Genomic DNA, 20933 nt, shown 5'->3' on the forward strand with positions numbered 1-20933 from the left:
GATATTTTCATCTTGAGAGCAGCTTCCGAGTAAAACATTAACATTATAGGATATTGTGATTTGTGGCAAAGATGGGCTCTGTCCAATCTTTTATTTCCTCCCTTAGCAATCATCCAAATGTTAAATACCTTCACTTGTGTCTAACGGAACTTCCACAACACATAATCCTATCAATGTTTTTTCCATGCATTTGCAGTCTACTTTCAATTAGCACCAGTACTTTATAGAAACAGATCGCATACATATTCATGCTGGTGCAGTTATGGATCAGCAGTAAATGAGATTGTCATCACAAGTCGATCTTATTCTTTATGGTACATAAAAACTGCTATTTCATATTTCTAACATTAACTACAGTCCTGGAAGACTTTTCAAGTTAACTTCTGGCTGTTCACAAGTTATCTTAATTCTTGAAGAGCTACTACTTCTTTTAGGTTGCGTAAAATTTATGTACTTTTCCATATAAAAATTATTACAATCCTGTTAAAGATATTCTATATTCCTTCTTTGTCTATCATATCATGTAACCTAGTTCTGTTCTGCAACTCACATGTTAGATTAACATTTGCATCCACTCTCTCATGAAGATATACTCTTATCTATTGGTATCTATTGTCCTTTAACCTAGTATACAGCAGATAAAGATTGTGACACGTACTATGTTATTTAGATGATAGTGTCATCTGGTGTTGAATGTATGTACTTTGTTTTCAAAAACTCAGTCTAATAAATTGTTATGAAATATTTGAAAACAGAATGATTTGTTATTTTTCAGATATTCAATTTTTAAAATAAAAAACCAGAAAAGCATTTTATAACTACAGTCAGGACCTCTGAGAGGAATTTTATCAGGGGAGTACAAAGTTTCTTTTGGCCCCTTCTCCGTTAATCATTGTTTTATAACACTACAGTTTTATCCCATGAGCTGTAGCCTGTAAGATCAAAAGGGTATGGAAGACGAGAGAAGGGTGGAGTGGAGTATTCTGTTAATTTTCTGCATTTAAGGCCTTATGCTCTTACTCCCACAATAAATATAAATAAAATAAAAGAGGATCAGAGATAAGGTCTTTCAATCTTCTGAATGTGACTTCATGGAGAGATTGAGAGCAGGTGATGATGGGGAGGAGCAGTACTGCCGACAGGGTGTAGCATAGAGGCAGCCTGCCTCGTGGCATGGCTTTAATAAGGGTGCTCATTCAGCCATATTACGGTAGGCGCCGTCGCTAAGCTAACAATTCCTGCTACGCTGCGCTTGCTATGCTAACAGGAATTGTTAGCATAGCAAGTGCGGAAAAAAGTTTTTCAAGCTTAAACTGATTAAAAATTATTTGCGAACAGCAATGACCCAAGCATTTTGAAAACAGGTGACCAAGTCTGTACTCTGTTAACAAATTACACAGTTCTAATGGCTTTAACTGTACATGTCCAAAATTTGCTTTATGTACCAAGAGGATATGTTGGATTTCTTTTCCAAAATCATCACCATTGAGGTTAGCAGAATATTGCTCTGATAAAGGTAAAGCTTTTCTCTCCACATCACTTTCGGACATGGCAAGATATTTCCACAAGAAATCAAAATTTTCTGCAAAGTGCTTAACAGCATTGAAGCAAATGTTTCTATAATAACAATGTTATAGAAACATTTGGTAGAAAATGCAGAAAGTGTGTGTAGGCTTCTTCTGGTTGATAGATGAACATTTGCGTCAATTTATAGACTTTTGCAAACAATTTATTAGACACTGCGTTTTTGAAAACAAAGTACATACGTTGAAATGTGTCATTCATTTCTTCCAAGTTAGCATCAGGTGTGCTGTCATCATATGACCTTGCCCTCTTTCAACTAAATCCATCACATCTACAGGAGAGTTTTATTTCTATATTTAGGTTTGACACAATTTGGGATCATTCCATGTGCATTTTCAGTTGCTTTGAAGTTTTGTCATCTCTATGAGGAGAGCTTCTATCTTTGCTACTGCAAAGATAGAAACTCTCCTCGCGGAGCTGACACATCCAGTGTGGCATTTCTAGCTTGGATGACCTTGTTGCAAATATCTATGCCAGCTAATATTTTGTACATTGACACACAGACAAAAGATGTCACATATAATAAAACTCCACGGACTTCATTTCTTGTTATGGCCATCAAATTTAGTTTGTGGAGGTCTTCCAGTGCTAATTTAATGCCAGGCAAGTGAGCTATAAAAGCTTTACACATTCAACATGATCTGACCATCTTGTTTCAGACATACCATGAAGAGAACAACCAATATGGTTTTGTAGTAATTCCCACCACTTAGGACTGGAACTGAACAGGTGGTATATAGTTTGGATTCTTCCAAAAAAGGTTATTGCTTCAGGTATGCATTCAGACAGCATTTCCATATAAGTTGAGTATGTGACAACTACTAGGTGAAAGAGCTGTTGAGCATTTTTCCTTTATTTTTGCTTGTGCACCATTCTATTTTCCAGCCATATTTGTCCCATTATTGTAGGCTTGAGTTCTATAATCACTGAGAGGAAAATCAGTTTTTGTTCTTTCAGTGTATCAGTTATCAACTGAACAATTTCTTCCCCTCTTTTGTGGCAAACTTGAGAAATCTTTTTTGAATCTAATACTGCATTTTCTTTTAAAAGTACTTATCTCAAACGAAATGTTGTTTGTTCAATATGGGAAGAATCTGGTGTGGAATAATCTATTATTACTACAAAGTATTTTGCAGATTGCCTCTCAAGAAAAATGTGTTGTTTCACAAGATTCAAGCATTCTGTAATAAATTCATTTTGTGAATCAGAGGACAGATGATGAATTTGAAGCCACTCACTCCTTTTCTGTGACTCTTCTACACTTAGCATATGTTCCTGAAGGATGAGGTCCCACCCAGAGAGCAGTTCAATGAGTCCTGAAAAGTTTCCATTGTTTGAATCACCAATTTGATGAGATTAACCAGTAAATGCTAGACCAACTTTTCCCAAGATTGCAACATTGAAGATGCACTTTAAAGGGGTGTACCATTTTACACCTTTCTAGTTCTTGACAAGCTAGGTAACATTCTCTTATTATTATTGCCTATTTCATGTTTTGGGATCCTGTAGGAAAATTTCTGCTGCTTCCCATTAGAATACCAGCCTTCAGCAGATACCAGTGCAGACTTAGACACAGAAATGCTAGTCTTGACTGTCTTGTACCAAAATAATTTATATGGAAAGCACTATAAAGTTTGTTTCTGTTGACTCCAGACAATCCAGCCTCTCACATGTAGTTTCCATTAGTGCTTTGAAATTTCAGTATGCTTTGGGAAAATGATTGCAGGTGTTTTTTGGGAATGTTTTTAGGCAGAGGGATGTGACCATTCATAACATACTTTTCTATTTCCTTTTGAGGTGGAAACTCGGTTGATACATCAAATGTCAAGCCCTACATTATGATTGATCCTCTCATCTTCCAAATTCACTTCCACATGCATATGTATGTCTATTTCTATATGCCCTTTCATCAAAATACTGTGCATGATTACCCAAATCAACTGTTTTGGGATGAGGTTTCTTCTTGCTCCAATTCTATAGGTGAGTTCAATGAAAAGATTTTTGAACCCACACTTAATCCAAATTGAAAGAACGTTTGTTGACTCCTTTTTTCATTTTTTCCTCTTGTTCTTTCTTGTCTTTTCATTTTTCTGGGTTCCTGATTTGTGATAATAAATTTTGGAGAGGTGGTTTATAATTTGTACTTTTATATCTAAAAAAAGACAATAAGGCAAAAAATATTATATACTAATAATTTAGTACTACTAGTAGTAGTAGGTAGTATAAGTAATGTTATAAAGATAATCTTTGCACAGTTGACATATTAGTTATTGGTTATTTAATAAAAAGGGGCATATTTTAGATATAGGCCACATTAGGCCTATATCTAAAAAACGAAAAACATTTAAGTAAAACCCACCTGTACATAACAGTTATTCATCAGTGTGCCCAGTGCACACTGACGAATAAACTGTTAGACCAGTGTTCTGCAAAAATTTTTTAAATGTACCAGACTTAATAACTAAAAAGTACCAAAAACGCACCAAATACAATCAGCACTATTCCAGGTAAGCTGGTAGCTCTGTATATGCTATGCATACACAATATATGCATCAAATTACAAATGAAACTTTAAACAAATATCAAATACAAATTGATTAGAATTATATTTTTTCAGTAGAGTTTGAACCCCAGATTTGGGGTTCAAACTCTACTGAAAAAACTCTACTGTTACCATATATTATGACTGTATTTGTACTTTAGTAGTCAAAATTGTACCAAATCTGGTACATTAGTAAAAAATATGGTAACACTATGTTAAACTCTGTCATAAAACAGTATGGAAGCAGTTGCCATGGTAATATAGAAAAATGGAAAAGTGGTGGAGTAAATTTCACCCAACGTATCCATTTAAGGTTTAAATTACACTTATACACTAATGCTATGATGACACCTATGATATTATTCCTTATACCTCTACATTTCCCGACACTACATACGAGAGTGGTCTGAAAAGTTCTCGTCCTCGACCATAGATGGCAACACTATCAGCAAGATTTTTTTTTTAAGTTCGTACATCTATCATAAGCATCCGAAATTGCAAGTCATTCTATCAAGTAGTTTGTTTTATGCAGCTGTCTGAAGCAAAAGTGTTATCTGTATCCCTTGAAATGGATAAAATTGAGTATCGTGCGGTTATAATTTTTTTTTCTTTTTTTTTTTTGTAAAAGAAGGTTTAACGCTAAAAGAAATTCATTTGAAGTTCATAAAAGTTTATGGGCACTCTTCTCCTTCGTTGTTGACAATTAAGAAATGGGCTGCCGAGTTTCAACGTGGCCATACCAGCCTTGAAGATGATCCACGTGAAGGACGTCCAAAAAGTGTAACAACACCAGAAATCATTGATCAAGTGCACGATATGATATTGGATGACCGGCGAGTCAAAGTGCATGAAATTGCTGAGACCATAGGCATTTCAAAAGAACGTGCAGAGTATATTTTGCATGAAGAATTGCAAATGAAAAAAATGGGTGCCGTGCTTGCTTACAGCAGATCAAAAACGCACTCGCATGAAAATCTCTGAACAGTGCTTACAGCGTTTTAACAAGAATAAAACTGATTCTGTGCGTCAATTTATTACTACGTTTGAGACTTTGATTCCCCATTACACACGCGTATCCAAACAGCAGTCAAAACTGTGGACAGAAGCTGGTTATTCGGCGCCAAAGAAGACAAAGTCGGTTCCATCAGCAGGAAAGGTATGGTATCGGTGTTTTGGGATGCTAAAGGCATTTGGTTTATTAATTATCTTGAAAAGGGTAAAACAATAACCGGGGAATATTATTCCTCTGATCTTTTAACCAGACTAGACGAAAAAATTCGTGAGAAAAGACCTGGTTTGCAAAAGAAAAAAAAAATCTTTTATCAGGACAATGCACCTGACCACAGAGATGTTTTGGCAATGGAAAAATTAACGGATCTGCACTATGAATTGTTGGACCATCCACCATATTTCCCAGATTTAGCTCCCTCTGACTTCTATCTCTTCCCAAAACTAAAAGTCTTCCTCGCTTGTCAGCGTTTTTCTTCGAATCAGGAGGTGATTGCACTGTAGAAGGGTATTTTGCAGATCTTACTGAGAACCACTAGAGGGATGGGATAATAGCACTGTAGCATCGCTGGAATAAATATATTAGTCTTAAGAAGATTATGTTGAAAAATAAAAATAATTTTGAAATTATAAATTCGTTTTTTCATTGTTAGGCCGAGAACGTTTCAGACACCCTCATAATAATGGATCATAATTTCTACGAATTATGATATATATAAAACTATGTAGGCTTATACAAAATGTGGATGCTAGTCTTCACGCAATATATGCAAACGTTTTCTGAGATCCCAGGAAATTTCTGGCTCCTATGACCGCTTTTTGACCCTGGTAAGATATACTCCCCTCCCCCATGGGCCGACTACAGTATATACAGGGTGTCCCAAAATTCACGCAAGAAGTAATTTTGATAGAAAACACAGGTGTTTAATTAAAAATTGTAATTTCATTTCTTATTGATTCATAAAGTATACAGTATAGGGTTATGCATGGAATAGCATATCGGGTAAATGGCCTCCACGGCTTTGCTGGCACATACGCACTCTTTTGTCGAAATTTTCCATGACCGTTTTGCATAAATGTGGCTGAATTTCGTTGATACAGCGCTCAATTTCCTCCTTCAAGGCATTGGTGGTCGTGGGCTTGTTGGCATAAACCTTAGACTTCAAAAAAGTCCAACGGCGTTAAGTCACATGATCTGGGCGGCCAATTCTGATCACCAAAACGGGAAATTACACGACCAGGAAATGACTCATGCAGTAATTGAATTGTTTCTCGGGCTGTATGGCATGTGGCACCGTCTTGTTGAAACCACATGTCGCGATAGCGAGCACCATTAACTATTATTGCCTTATCAGTCGCATTTTCGAAGAAGAATGGACCGATGATGCCTCCAGCCCAAAATCTGCACCAAACAGTGACACGTTGTGGATGCATTTGTTTCTCAACAATCACTCGTGGATTTTCTGAACCCCAAATGCGACAATTTTGTCGATTAACGAAGCCATCAAGATGAAAATGAGCCTCATCGCTGAAGATGATTTTGTTCGAAAAATAAGCATCAACTTGTTATTGTTCCATAATCCATACAACGAACTCTCTTCGCTGCGTGTGGTCAGTAGGCTTCAGTTCTTGAGTCAATTGAACTTTGTAAGCATAAAGATGCAAATCTTTCATGAGAATACGCTGTAGAGAGCTTCTCGAAATGCCCAATTCAAGACTACGGTGACGAATTGTTGTTCCTGGACTCTCAGCAACACTCTCACGAACTGCTTCGATGTTTTCTGTTGAACGACTTGTTGAAGGACGGCCAGAGGATCACTAATTGATCCAGTTTCCTTGAATTTTTTAATTAATCTTTTCACAGTTGATGAAGTTAAATCACTATTCCGACCATATTTTGTACGAAAATTGCGAACTGTAGTTGCCATACCTTCATTATTTTTAAAATATTGCTCAACAGTGAAAATGCATTGTTCTTTCGTGTAGTGCTCCATTTTTAATAACCCTGAACTGTCAGCTGTCATGCTGTCTTTTTTTTCTCGTTGGCAACACCTTACCGCACAAATGGCGCTAATTTAAATCTTGCGTGAATTTTTGGACACCCTTTATATGTTTCATATACTGTAGTTATCAGGATCGTTGTTAAGGTATATGTCACTTCTAAATTCGAGAAAATATGTAAAAATTAAAATAATATTAATAACAGTGTTTAAAGAAACAATTTTTGCTGCCCTCCAACCTTGCTGCTCTTCGACACTGCTTTAATTTGTTAGTGGATTACTACAGCTCTGGCAGTTATTAACTAACTCTCCCCCTCTCAGGGTGGCCATAAATTAACTTTTCCCTCTTTGGAAGTATCTGTAGCTAAAACTAATACACGGAATGAGACCACATTTTATATTGAGACTTTCGAAAGCATGAGGAGATGAATTCTGCGAAAAAAAGATTTAGTACCAAAAGTCTCCGATAGTGGAAATTTTTGCACTGGCGGAGCTGAAACCAGTCAAATATTTGCAGTAAACGCAGGTAAAAAGGATTATGCAAATTTTACTGTGAATACGTGACAGCAGCGCCACCAATTCTACTTAAAAAGGGATTTAGAATTCAGGCAGTTATTCGAATGACTGATGAATTGTGCTCAGTATGCATCCTACCTTTTTGTTGTTTGTTGTACACAAGAAAGGTCAGTACATTGAAAAGCGTGTATGTGGTCCAGGGGACCCTGATTCTGATGAATAAAACATTATTTCCTGTGAGTTCAATCACTACATTAATTTCTGTCTCTCTCGCACGTTGTTGTTTTAGTTTAATTATTATTATTATCATCATTGTAACGTGCCACATATCCAGCTGGAATGAGTGACATGGCTGTCTCTTACACCGTCGGAATGTTATTATTCCATTTTATCTGCCTTTAATGTAATTATCCACTTGTTTTTGGCTCCACCAGCACCAAAATTTTCCCTATCGGTTACTTTTGGTACTTTTTTTTTTTTCACAGAAATCATCTCCCCATGCCTTCAAAAGTCTCAATATAAAATTTGGTCTCATTCCGTTTATTGGTTTTAGCTACAGATATACAGGGTGGCCATAAAATAACTTTCTCCAAAGAGAGAAAGTTATTTTATGGCCACCCTGTATATATCAAATGAATGGAATTTCTGTGCACACTGGAAAGAAACTGTACTTACAATACTATTATTATTTTTTTTTTTAAATTCATTATGGCAAAAGAATTTAATATACTGAATATGTTCAACATTATGCACAGTTAGTTGCAATATAAAATATAACTCATGTATCTATGAAATCAGATTCATTAAGTCTGACTTATGCAAATGAGTGTTTAATTAAAAATCTATTATTTCAGGAAAATGTGCTGGTGGTTGGCAGAAAGTGGGTGATACTTGTTTCCTTTATATCGGTGGCATCATGACATATTATGAAGCAAAGGTGTTCTGTGAGGTAAGTATATATACAGTCTTGTATATGAAAAATAACAATATAATAATAAACAAAAACATTGTGAACATGAAAACATTAACTGAATTAAAATCATGTGATAAATTAGGAGCCACAATCCTCCTATTGTAGAATTCCTCCTTTGCATCAACATCAACTCACACTTCTCCAATGTTCCACTTCATAACACTTTTAACTTTTGTCTTATAAAATTCTTTCTTAACCTAACCTAACCTAACTGAAGTCAAATTTCCTGTAACAAGATTTTATCCTGTTTTGGACAAAATATCCACTCCGTCACAAAACATTTCTGAACACACCAGTTGTATATTAAACTAAATAAACATCATAAGTCTAGCCTTGCAGAACATGAATGAATGAATAGCACTGGTCACGGGATCCTTTGGGACAATGCTAAGAAGCACCTATAAATCTGAACATCTTTTTAAAGAAATTGCTGAAGTACTTCTTATTTTCCATATTTGGATATCAGTGATGGACTAGACTTTTGGTGCCAAAAGTATGGAAAATTGTATTTCTTAATATATATATATATATATATATATAAAAGGTTGGTATTGGTAGAGCCTCTGCCACTAATGGCTCACACAAAAAGTTAAGCAAGTTTGAGCACAGTTAGTAGTTGGAAGGGAATCAATCGTTCGATGCTGTTGGCACACTCTCCCTCGATGAGTCTTTGAACTCCCTGGAGGTGTCATATAATAATATAATGTATATTTCTTACTCTTAATTAAACTTCTTTACTGTGGACACATGTTCTTTATCTTATTCTAATGGATTTTACACGGCTTTTATTCCATCAAAGTATAGAATGCTCTATAAAATAAACTTTTTGTAAAAAAATGAACTCTGAAGAATTATGATTTTATTTCATGATATGTAACTGACCATTTTAACTAATTTGTGTAATATTTAATTTAATTTTTATATTAAATCATTTTTGCATTCGTTACAAAATGCTATTATTTCTATCACAGTACGACAATGCTTCGATTCCATATGTGAAGAACAATCATCAAAGTCTAATGAGGTTTGTAGAAAATCAACAGAATTATTTCAATTGGAATTATGACATGGTTTGGGTACAGTCTGTGGATATCCCTCTACGGGAATGTGCCGTTCTCTACAGAGGGCATGTACAGCGCCACCGTTGTGACGATAACCTACCTTTCCTTTGTGAAAGAGGTAAGTAAAGACCAATTCCCATCACAAAAATTCTTGGTACTTTCTGCACACATAAAATATATATTTGAAAATCTTTCAACACATACTGACTCTGTCATCATATTTCTCGAATACTTCAATTTCCTTAAAAAATGAATAGTATGTTAAATTGGCAATTTAATGTATTGTTAAATTAGTGATTTAATGGATTGTTAATTAACTAGCAAGGATTATAGTATAATATATTTACAAACTTCTGTATACAATAAGTTCATGACTGTTTTTAACTGATTTTACTGCTGTAATGAATTTTCTCATCTTGTCTTTTTTTTTTTTTTTTTTTTTTCAAGCATCTTCAAAAACTTTTTTTTTTCTTTTTTTTTTTAATTCTCCTAGTATAAGTTGATATATGCATATACTTTCTTATTATTGAACTATTTTTATTCACATTTTGATTAGCTGAAATAAATCAAATTATGAACAAAACATCCATTACCCAGGAAAAGTTTCAAACCAACAAATAATCATTGAGAAATTGTCGTTTAGCATGTGTCAACATTTTGATCATTCTCTCTCTCTCTCTCTCTCACACACACATAAAACTGCTGACTTTGTATCACGGAATTGATTTTTTATCTTTCTTGAACCTTCTTACACAAAATATCTCCTACCATTAGACATGAAGGTCACCTAATCCTCCCTATTCATATGTTTATCATTGTAATTTATTTTACTTTAAATCCTTACTCTGGTCTACCTTTCACCCTTTGCAATTAAATTGCCAGTGTTCACCATGACAGATGGCTTCCTCTCTTCAGAATATTGACTATAATTTTTTCCCACTCTTTATCCTGTAGTTTAATAACCTCTTCCCTCTCTCTTTCTATCTCTGTCTCATCTCAAATATTGACAATAGTTTGGCTGATGAGCAAAAAAGGATAAGAACAATGCACTTCATTCCTTGACAAACTTTGTAATGTTCAATCATTTCAGAGTTCAGGATTTTCCATAACCAAAGGTGTAAACTCTTTTCTTGCCATTTCTCTGTAAGATGAGGACAACTTGGCGATGCAGTCCTGTCTTACTTCACACAAGAAAGATCTCACTTAAATTCCCCTTACATTTCATAATACTCATATCTGATCATAGCAAGATCAGATTTCCTTTCTAGGGCCAACTTACACTCAAGCCTTTCAGGACACGCAAACACATCGCACTCACCCATACAACTCCTAACATAATATAAATAGCAAAATAGACTAATATCTTGGAATACTCTTCTCACATTAGGGATGGTGCATCTGAAACCTCTGTAAAAATGCTTGACACTATTCAGAAAAATACAATCCACTTAATGAATAATCGTCCTCTCAAAGATCTACTCCAGTCACTTTCTCACAGACATTCTTTTGTAGCCTTATCTACCACCCCTGCATTTTCCTCTTTGCATGTAAAAACGAACAAATTGCAGGTCAACCTTCAAAAAGAATTCTGTTTCAAACTTACTAGACAAACTTTCCACTCTCTTTCATTGCATCTACCTCTGTTTTTTGAAACAGTCTTCCTAACACTGTTCCAAAGGAATAGTGTTAGGAAGGAATATGACCCAGAGATTCAAGAACCCATTCAACAAATTTTCTCTCTCTCTCTCTCTCTCTCCTTAACCACTTGCATCACTGTATCTATATCTTTTATAGCCTCTCATGCTTGGAGGCTATATAATAAATAAATAGGAAGTTCATTGCCTGTTCCTGCTTCTCAGATTACAGGAGAACTTTTTTCAATTCCCTATCACACCTGCATAATAAGATGTGTTGTTTTTTTTTTGTACATGACCATTCACATTGATATCTCCATGTTTAATTCTTGCACCTTCCTAATTTTAATTTGATTATTGTTATCATAGTACTTCATTAATGGCATCTGATGCTGTGCATTCTCTGGTACCTTAATGCAAATTTATACATGCTTATTCTGTTATCCTTATGGACAAATTCCAGTTGAATATTTATTTCTCGTTGTTTCATATTTCATGCCTATGATGCTTGATTCCTTTTTGATTAAATAAATAAATGATACTAATAGCAATCACAATACTCTGTTAGAAAACATCCTCATAGCATAATCCACAAATGCTGCATTGAAATAAGAAGAATGAGCAACCGAAATGCCTAAATCATATACACCCAATTGTGTTGAGTCTCCATCTTTGGCCCTTAATCATTTAAAACATCATTTAAAATTTAGGGCCTCCCTCAATGAGTCTAAGGACTCCTTGGAGTTGCCCATACTACTACTACTAATAATAATAATAATAACACTTTCATGAGTGGGATTAGTGAATAAACTGACTCATGTTATTCCTCAGTCTGTGTGATGACATAAGTCAGTTTATTCAATCCCACTCATGAAAGTTTTAAATGTAGCAGACATTTTGTTTCATAGGGTTGTCTAAGAGATAGAAAAATCTGGTAAACTTATGCTACGCTTTTTTTCCATGCCATTTCTATCCTTCAATCAGGATGGTAATTGTGTGTAATCAGGATGGTAGTCTCACACACGGTGATGAAATTCATCTGTCACCTAAAGAACATTTAAAACGACCATGCCTAGTAGGATTAGAATCCAAAACCTGTTTATTAGAGAGTGGAGATGCTGTCCACTTCGGATAGAACAGTCCAAAATGCTGGCCTAGATCATTCATTTTTTTTTTCCAGCAGGACCAGCAGTCTATGCATATCTGCTGAATCCACTAGTCTGGCATCATCTGACATTCCAGTAAATTTAGAAGTTCTGTTGGGTAGATTAGTACTCCTTATCTCAAGCTAGTTATCCTGTTCCTGGTCAGTGATGTGGGGGAAATGATTTTCTTTCATCACTGATCTGTTTCTCTTTCAACACAACTAAATAATTCTGGTGAGAAAGTCACAGGTGTGTTCTCTAAACGAGGTAAGTGTTGCATATCCATCAGCATCCTTCTACACACTACAACAAAGTTTTGGCCCACATCAGGAAATAGAGCCTTGGACTATTACTATTATGAACAAAATGCCAGTCTGAAAATAACAAAAACTGCAGCCTGTTTGAAAGAGAGAATAAATTTTGCCAGTAGAACTGCACCTGATTTTGGTATTTGATGAGTGTATGTTATATACACACTGTGTTAAAATAAATATTAGAATAGCATTATATTTCTGAAAAACACGTAAATTGCACACACCTCAGTGGTATGGGGTTCTAATAACACTTCCTGTGCACTCCCAACTAGTTTTTGATTAGTCAGATATATTGGACCATTATTCCTTCAACATAATCACCAGTCCAGGTACTCTATGCTAGCCAGTCAAGTTTTTCCACATCATTTCTTCACATGATGTCCCAGTAGCAACTTTAGTATGAGATGGTGAACTACTATGTTGAATGAGACATTGGCCTCGTGTGTAAAACTTTACAGCATAGGAAGCAAGCAGCGCATTATCAACAAATATTATACATTCATTAGTGTTCATCCTTACAGCCATTACAAAGTTTGAGTCCATACAGAAATACAACTGAAGATCATATGACTTCCGCCAATGATCACAGTTAGGATGACATTCAAGCATAAGGTACTTGCCTGAATATTCTTCAGGTATCTGCCGTACTCACAATCGCCATCCAATTACATAGGATGCATCATGATTCACCACTCCATGTCACAGACATATAATATCTGCAGAGTAGTCATGATGTTCTTTACATCAATGTAGTCTGCCCCATTGAATACCATGACTGATTGGCTTAATGTAGTGGCCTTCCATAGAAATCTTTCCTTCTACTCAATTGAATCTCTGTAGACTTTTGAATGTAGTGCATGGGTTCCACACTGAACTGGTACAACTTCTGAGCACCCTTAAGGTGCTTGGTATTTACTTCCCGGTCTTAATATGAGTATTTTGATAGACATTTATCATTTGATTTCCATTAACTGATAATACCGCTTAGTTTATTTCGTGTAATGCAGTCTTCTGCCATTGTGACAAGCAGATGCGATATTAATATGGCAGCCTGTGATGACGCTTATTTCGTAGTCTGTAGTTCTTCTTCGTGCATTTGTGACAGTCGACTCTGGTGATATATCGTATATTTCTGCCTTATATGAAGCAATATGGGCTATGTAAAATGACAGGAATACACATAATAGTATGTTTCATTTTAAAATTTATTGTAAACAGGGAATATTCAATTACTTATTTCACCATTCACCATAGTGTAGTTAAATCAGCTGAAAATTAATGTATTGTAAATCGTTCGTTAATATTTCTAATTTATGTTCCCCCTATTCCTCCTACCAAAACATATGAAAACCATTTCTCTAGGCTCTAGAGTTCATGAGACCATCTACTGTCTTACTAGAGTTCAAAATTAAAATCTAAAATCTACTGTATCTTACATATTCACACTATCATAATATATTAATATGTGTTTTATTTCTGATATTTTGAAACTTGGATTGTTGGATCAACTGTTATACTTCGGTCGGTGATAAAAGTGGACTGACACCTTTACTAATCCACTAACAGCGAATGCACAAGCATATTTCGGGAGCATTAGAATTCTGGAGAGAACGGAAATAATGCATGGAATATTTCAGTTCTCTTCTGGACAGAGATCAATATTGTTTCGTCTTATCTGCCGAAATCAAACTATGGACCTTGAAATTTAGTCAGTGCTATGATTTGGGAAGGGGAGGGAGCACACCCGCTTGTCACAACAAACATTGGCCTACAGCACAGTTATTCGTAGACTTATCTTCCGGAAACCGTTTGTGTCGTTAAGTTTGATGCAGACATCTCGAAAACATTTCGGTGTATTCTGAATATCTGCTTCGTCATTTCTAATAGTTAGTACAGATTAGCCACCACACAGATATGTGCTTGATTTAGAAAGTCAAGTGGATGATGCGACATTTGCCTTTCGGTAGGAAAGATTTGGGTTCGATTCCGTCCAGAACGCTAGCAACCGTTATAAAGGTTTTCAACCTTTATAATGGTTGAAAAGCCTTTATAACGAAGAAGAGTTTTATAAAGAAAACTCTTTATAAAAGTTCCTAGCTGTGAATTGGCAGGTGTCATACGAGGTGGACAAGTTTATTTCTTTCCAAGAAACTCGGGATTTATTATCTCACAAAAACATGCAATTCTGAGAATACTGTAGTATACTGGTCTTAGCTTTAACTTCGATTGGAATAACAACCAAACTGTGTGTGGAATTTTACAGTAAAAGCAGTGTGTAGCTAGTGGGGGGGGTCCCCATCGCACGCAGTAATACTACTGCGAATTTTCCTCACAATTGCTGTAAGTGTTGCTAGTTGTGAGAGGGGTTTTTTAAAATAAAATTTGATTAAGAATTACCTACATTACTATGAAATAGACTTCGCCAATGTCATCGACGAGTTTGCTAACAGAAAAGCAAGAAAAATAACATTTTAGAATGTTGAAATTTAAGTTTCACTTCAAAAATAAACAAAGTGTTTTAATTTATATCCCTACATGTCGTTTTGACTTTTTGTAGTATTTTTGGTGTGTATTGAGAGGGGCGGCAAACTCTCAGGGACCGCCCCAGGCGGCAACTGCTCTAGCTGAGTAAAAGAAAGCACAGCAAACATATAAGCAATGCCGAATACACATGTGCACTTTATTAATCAACATTAGAGGCCCTGTGAATCTCTTGTATTTTGGTACATATATATTTAAGATAATATTATTAATTATAAAAAAAATTCTTTCGATTTTTTTTTAATGGTTGCGATATTTCTGTTGCCTTTTTGAAGGATTGATATAATTGCTAATCGTGTAAATTTTATATTAAAGTAGTTTGAAACGAAGTACTTGTATACAAAACATTAACACTATCCGGAACACTTTTTCTTTTTTGGTTCTGTGGATTGAGAGCTTGGGTATCATATAATCAATATGTAAAAATTATCGTAAATAAATACTGGAACATGCTACTCAGAAATATTAGAATATTTCTGAAAGATAATACGAATAAAACTACTTCCCTTACTGGTGCCATGTAATAATCTAAAGACTGTGCCAAATATTTTTCCTTTATAATGGATACATTGCTTTCAAATACAAACTGGATTGTGATATATTTAGCTGTACACTCTTCTTTTGTTCGAACTTGGGTTTGCGATTGACTGAGACAAATATATGTTTACTTTATTTCTGACAAATACCAGTTTGCGACCATTCCTGGAGTCATGAATCTGTAATTTAGGCCAAACAGTTTTTTAATTTTTTTTTAATATTTTTATTATTAAGAAGGGATTAATAAGTATTGAAGTAAAACGTTTATGTTTGTATCAACACACAAAATTCCATATGTGCTAACCTGCGGCTTGTTGCGTTATAGGTTATTATTTATAAAATCGTTACTAATAATATTAGATACGATTATATAAATATTAACTTATAAAATTATTATTATATAAATATTATATAATTGCCTTTATGAGAAATTGGATGCAGCCACCGATTAAGAAATGTTTCCCCACCTCTGCACTATACCTTTTAAAGTGTCCAGGCAGACGGTCAGCAGTGCAGTTGATTGCGTATATAAATGATTAGTTGTACGCACATTTCTGAAATTATTACATTAGTGTAATTAAGACCACACACACGCTCACATAAGGCGATGGTTTTTGAGGACCAGCAGCTCTTCCTGATTTTACATCCTTTGAGAAAAGCAAATGATTCATTTCATTTTCATTTCGTATGGTGATTCACCTGCTGTGAGCCCCTTTTACGGGGAGGTACGGCACCGCCTCAATTCCCCCTATTTTTATCCGGGCTCAGGACCGGCATAACTCACAATTGAGACCTATGGCTGGAGGGATCGTCATAAGTATTCCTGACTGTATCCGTGTGTGGGTTCACGGGGCCGGTTTGCCTGCTTGCGGGATGAAAAACCCTAGATAAACCGGGGAGACAACCCTGCTGTCCACCCAAGACCGGCTGACTTGGCTATGGCTGAGGAAGTTCCTTAAGCTCCTCACGTCGTCGACGGGAATCGAACATAGGACACCACTTCCCCAGGCATATGGTTGCGAAGTGCATAGCCACTAGGCTACCCGCGCGGACAAGTAAATGACGATGATGGCTTTCAGTGTAGCAGCACCCATGAAAATATCTGTAAGAAGGGCCACCTACAGAAATGTAATTTGTTTGGGCGAATAAATATAATTACATTTTTTTTCTTTTAGTCACTCGCTCTCCGCACTACAGTGGAAAAACAAACACTGTTTAAAAATATTTTACAGATTTTTTTGCAGGGTGCAAAAGGGCATTCTTCTTCTTCTTTTTCCCCCTCCTTATATTCATCCCTTTCAATGATATTTTTATTTCTGCCTAATAGGAATATCTCTAATAGATATTCTCTCTTCATTGCATTAACTGAGGTATGAGATTTGCTCGATTATCACACTGACAAAAATCATTTATCACTTTTTAAAATATTATATTATATTATACTAGGGGGATCCCCCTGTCGCCTACGGCGCCCAACCCCCGAATTCCGGGCTGGTAAGCAGGTAAAAGCTGATAAGACAAAACACGTGACATAAAAATGTTTCAAATTTCGGCTTATCTTTTTATATTATATATATATATATATATTTCTTTTTTTTTTTTTTTAATTTATTTTATTTTATTTTATTTTTTCAGATCCTGAGATCACTGTGACTGCCCGTCGGTGGTACCAAGAGCCTCTTGCCATTGTTGCTTTGGTTGCAGCCTCACTTTCCATTATTTTCGTTATCGTGTGCCTCAGCTGTTGGTTCTGCAAATCGCGCCAAAGATATCAGGAAAAGTTAGAACGACGAAACTCTATTCGAAATTCCAGACGTTCATTAACTAGTTTTAGTGAGCTTGGCTACAAGAGACGAATAGAGAAAGGGTTAAAACCTGTGATGCCTCAAATTACAGACTCCAAAATGAACGGGAGCATCGATTCCATTGAAAAAAATCCCTCGCGATTTTCGTGTTTTACGGATGAAACGCACAGTTATGGAGAAACTACGGACTCCAGAAGCCCCAATGTAGTTTACACTGACTTCACCAATCACTTCACTCAGGAGCGAGAGGTTGGAAGCACTAGCGTAGATGCGCTGCCACATCCGACATTCGACCTCACATATGAAAATCACGGCTACATGGAACGGTCTCTCTCGAGAAACTCCCACGAAGGATCTCGTGATTGGAGTTCCGCCACCGATTCCACGTTAGACATGAAAAGGTCTTTAGAAAGGGAAAGCAAGGATGGTACATTTGAAGTCACTCCATCTCCGAGACTTTCTTCTCGAGTTTCGTACAATAATGGCGGAGGCAGCAGCAGCAGCAGTACGAGAAGGCCATTAGAGACCGAGATGTGAACTCTAGCTTTGGGAATTTACACTTGTTGTGATTTGTATTATATAATAAATGAGACACTCTCTTTGGACCTGACGTGACCATAGAAGTTGTGGAGCACTGCCATCGTTTCCTCCTATGGATTTTAAGTAAAATATAACAAAAAAACGAAAACCTCACTTTTCTTCTCTTCTGTGTGCAGCATCTGCAGCCAAAGTCATGACAGAAAGTGTCTGTAGGTTTCTCGGCCACTTACACAAGAAACAGACTGCTTTGTGGTGACCTGGCTCATTATCCAAAGTTCCTGTTACGACCAAATATTTCTTGAGTCCTGTTTTGACACATCGATAGTGATTACGAGGGGACCAAAATCTGTACAGCATTCCTTGTGTTAGTAATCGAAACGAAATTGTGTGAACATGACTACGTAAATAATTGAAGAATCCCACTGCCGTCCGTTCCCGGCATCAGTCCATTTTGGAATCGGTTGTGATAATAACGCCTTTGGCAAAAATCTCCTTCCACATGCTCATCCCTGTGCCAACATTCCATTCATGGCATTGTGCAGTAGAGGAGTCAGAGTATTTTTGAAAATTTTTAAGATTCTTACGATTAAGTGATGTATTTATAAAAACTTCTGCAATGCGATCTATCGCTTCAAGAAAATGAATCACCAAGATGTCCTTATCGCCCACAGCGTAACAGGTTGCGCATCTTTTGGAGCCTTAAAACACTTCTTTTTTTTTTTTCCTGGTGCAAACTATGCAACACAATTTTAGATAATTTTTAAATATGTACAAATATCTGACGCCTTCTTTCTGACCTGATAATTCTCTATTTTTGCTGTTCCTTATTACTGTACAGAATAAAATCCAACGGTCACATAAAGGTAATTACTTCAGCTTTCAATTATTAAAAAAAAAAAAATTACCTGCTCACCGTGGAACTGTTTTCACTTCATTTTTTTTTTCTTTTTGTTTGTTTTATTTCAACCTCTGATTGTAGCTAGAATATCACTACTCACTGAACATTTCTTTAGCCTTAAAAATGAAACAGAAAAATAGTTTCCTTATGTTAATACTGATACACTTAGATGTCGAAATAGCCGATTTTTTTTTTTATATATATATATTTTTTTATTTTATTTAGAGATGCGAAAATGTCTAGTCCAGAAAAATATCCGGATTGGTGTAATATTATATAAAGAATGAGACCTACAGGATTCTCAATTTAGTCTTCCACAAATAAGTCCGTTGTGTTATAGTAGCGTATTTTGCCTATAATTTCTACCACTGTTGAAAACATTTATCGAAATTCGTATTCGTTTTTGGGACGTTTGTCCAGAGGTGTGTGTTCGTTTAATTTCATTCATATATATTGTTGTTGTTGTTGTTGAAACAACAACAGCAAAAAAAGAAAAAGTTATTTTTTTCTCATGATCCATATCCATTGTTCCATCAAAACATGTACATATAATAGTCGATACAATAAACCAAATACACTTCATGTTCACAGTTTCATTCTTTCTTTTCTTCTTTTTTCTGATTTTTTTTTTTTTTTTTTTACAAAACATAATGGCTCCAGTATTGCTTCTTTACTAGCAGGAAAAATTGAAAATTAATATGAAAAGAAAACTAAAAAAAATATTTACTGATATTTTTACTTCTACAACAAAGATTAAGTAAATAACATAGTTTATTAAGCATAAATATATTGCACATGTATATAAAAAATAAATAAGTGTTTTAATAAAAATGTTATATAACAAATATATAAAAGTTTTATATAGCAAATATCTTAATAACAGACGTAATGAAAAATGTAAATTTCATTAAATAAAAGCTTATCTGTGTACGAGGAAAACGTTTAAAAATTACTGAATATTGCAAGTTTCTAAATTCGCATCCATGTCATACATCAGTATTAACAAAGATACCGGTAGCTACTCTCCCCCCCCCCCCCAAAAAAAGCACTAAAAATAATAATAATATCGATATATGATGCATCCAATCCAATCCAGATATTTTTCTGAATAGGTCTCATTTGTAACAATAGTGACAATGAAGTTAAACATGATCAGTGGATTGCATTTTACTTTTGGACAGCTCTACAGGAATATAAAATAATTTCATTTTTCTGGCTCAGAGCTAATGTTCTGAGAAAAGAATGTACTCATATATTTTATAAATAAATTATTTCTATATTCTTTGCACATCTAGTTGTTCTACTTTTCACTTCTCTCCGTTGTAGTTTTTTTTTTTTTTTTGTTTTGTTTTAAGATGACTTCAGGGAGTCACTGGAAGTTTATGAGTAGATATTAAACTTACAAAAAAAAAAAAATTGACAGTGCTCTTTTGAAGCATCTGTTTTCATTTCTGTTGGAAATTTTCTAATACTGTATTTGTGTGTGGGTGGGTGTGGGTGCGCGCGTGCGTGTTACAGTCAGAAGCTTAAAATTAATCAATAGTGATAATGTTCAAGGATCAGTGGCACAGTAGGGACACAATTTTTTTTTCTTATTAAAAAAAAAAAAACTGAAAAGGTCATCTGATTCCAAAATTCCTTTTCAGTCAAGCTTTACCAACTATTTGACGTAAGAGCCAACGCTTCGAAATTTCTGGCTATTCACAGAACGCTTGGGGGGGGGGGGGGGATACTGCAGTATAGGAGCAGTCTTGATCCTCTTTCATGGGATATATATTGTATATCCATAGCAAATAGAAAATGAATTCAGCACGTTGTTTTGGTATTACATGTGA

At 35.3% G+C, this 20933-nt stretch overlaps 1 protein-coding gene across 1 annotated transcript in view; it reads left to right on the forward strand.

The window, feature by feature from the left end:
- The window catches only part of bark (C-type lectin domain-containing protein bark beetle), a 143757-nt gene extending 123371 nt beyond the window's left edge, over positions 1-20386 (forward strand). The window contains exons 11-13 of the mRNA XM_090398629.1: positions 8505-8599; positions 9595-9802; positions 17491-20386. Of these exons, the coding sequence (XP_090254755.1) occupies positions 8505-8599; positions 9595-9802; positions 17491-18197 (1010 nt within the window). The 3' untranslated portion in view covers positions 18198-20386. The remainder of the gene's footprint in view (positions 1-8504; positions 8600-9594; positions 9803-17490) is intronic.
- The last annotated feature ends 547 nt before the right edge of the window (positions 20387-20933 follow it).

Source organism: Typopeltis vanoorti, chromosome 10, assembly GCF_054136105.1.
Source record: "Typopeltis vanoorti isolate ZY-2024b chromosome 10, IOZ_Tvanoo_1.0, whole genome shotgun sequence".
NCBI classification, from domain to species: domain Eukaryota; kingdom Metazoa; phylum Arthropoda; class Arachnida; order Uropygi; family Thelyphonidae; genus Typopeltis; species Typopeltis vanoorti.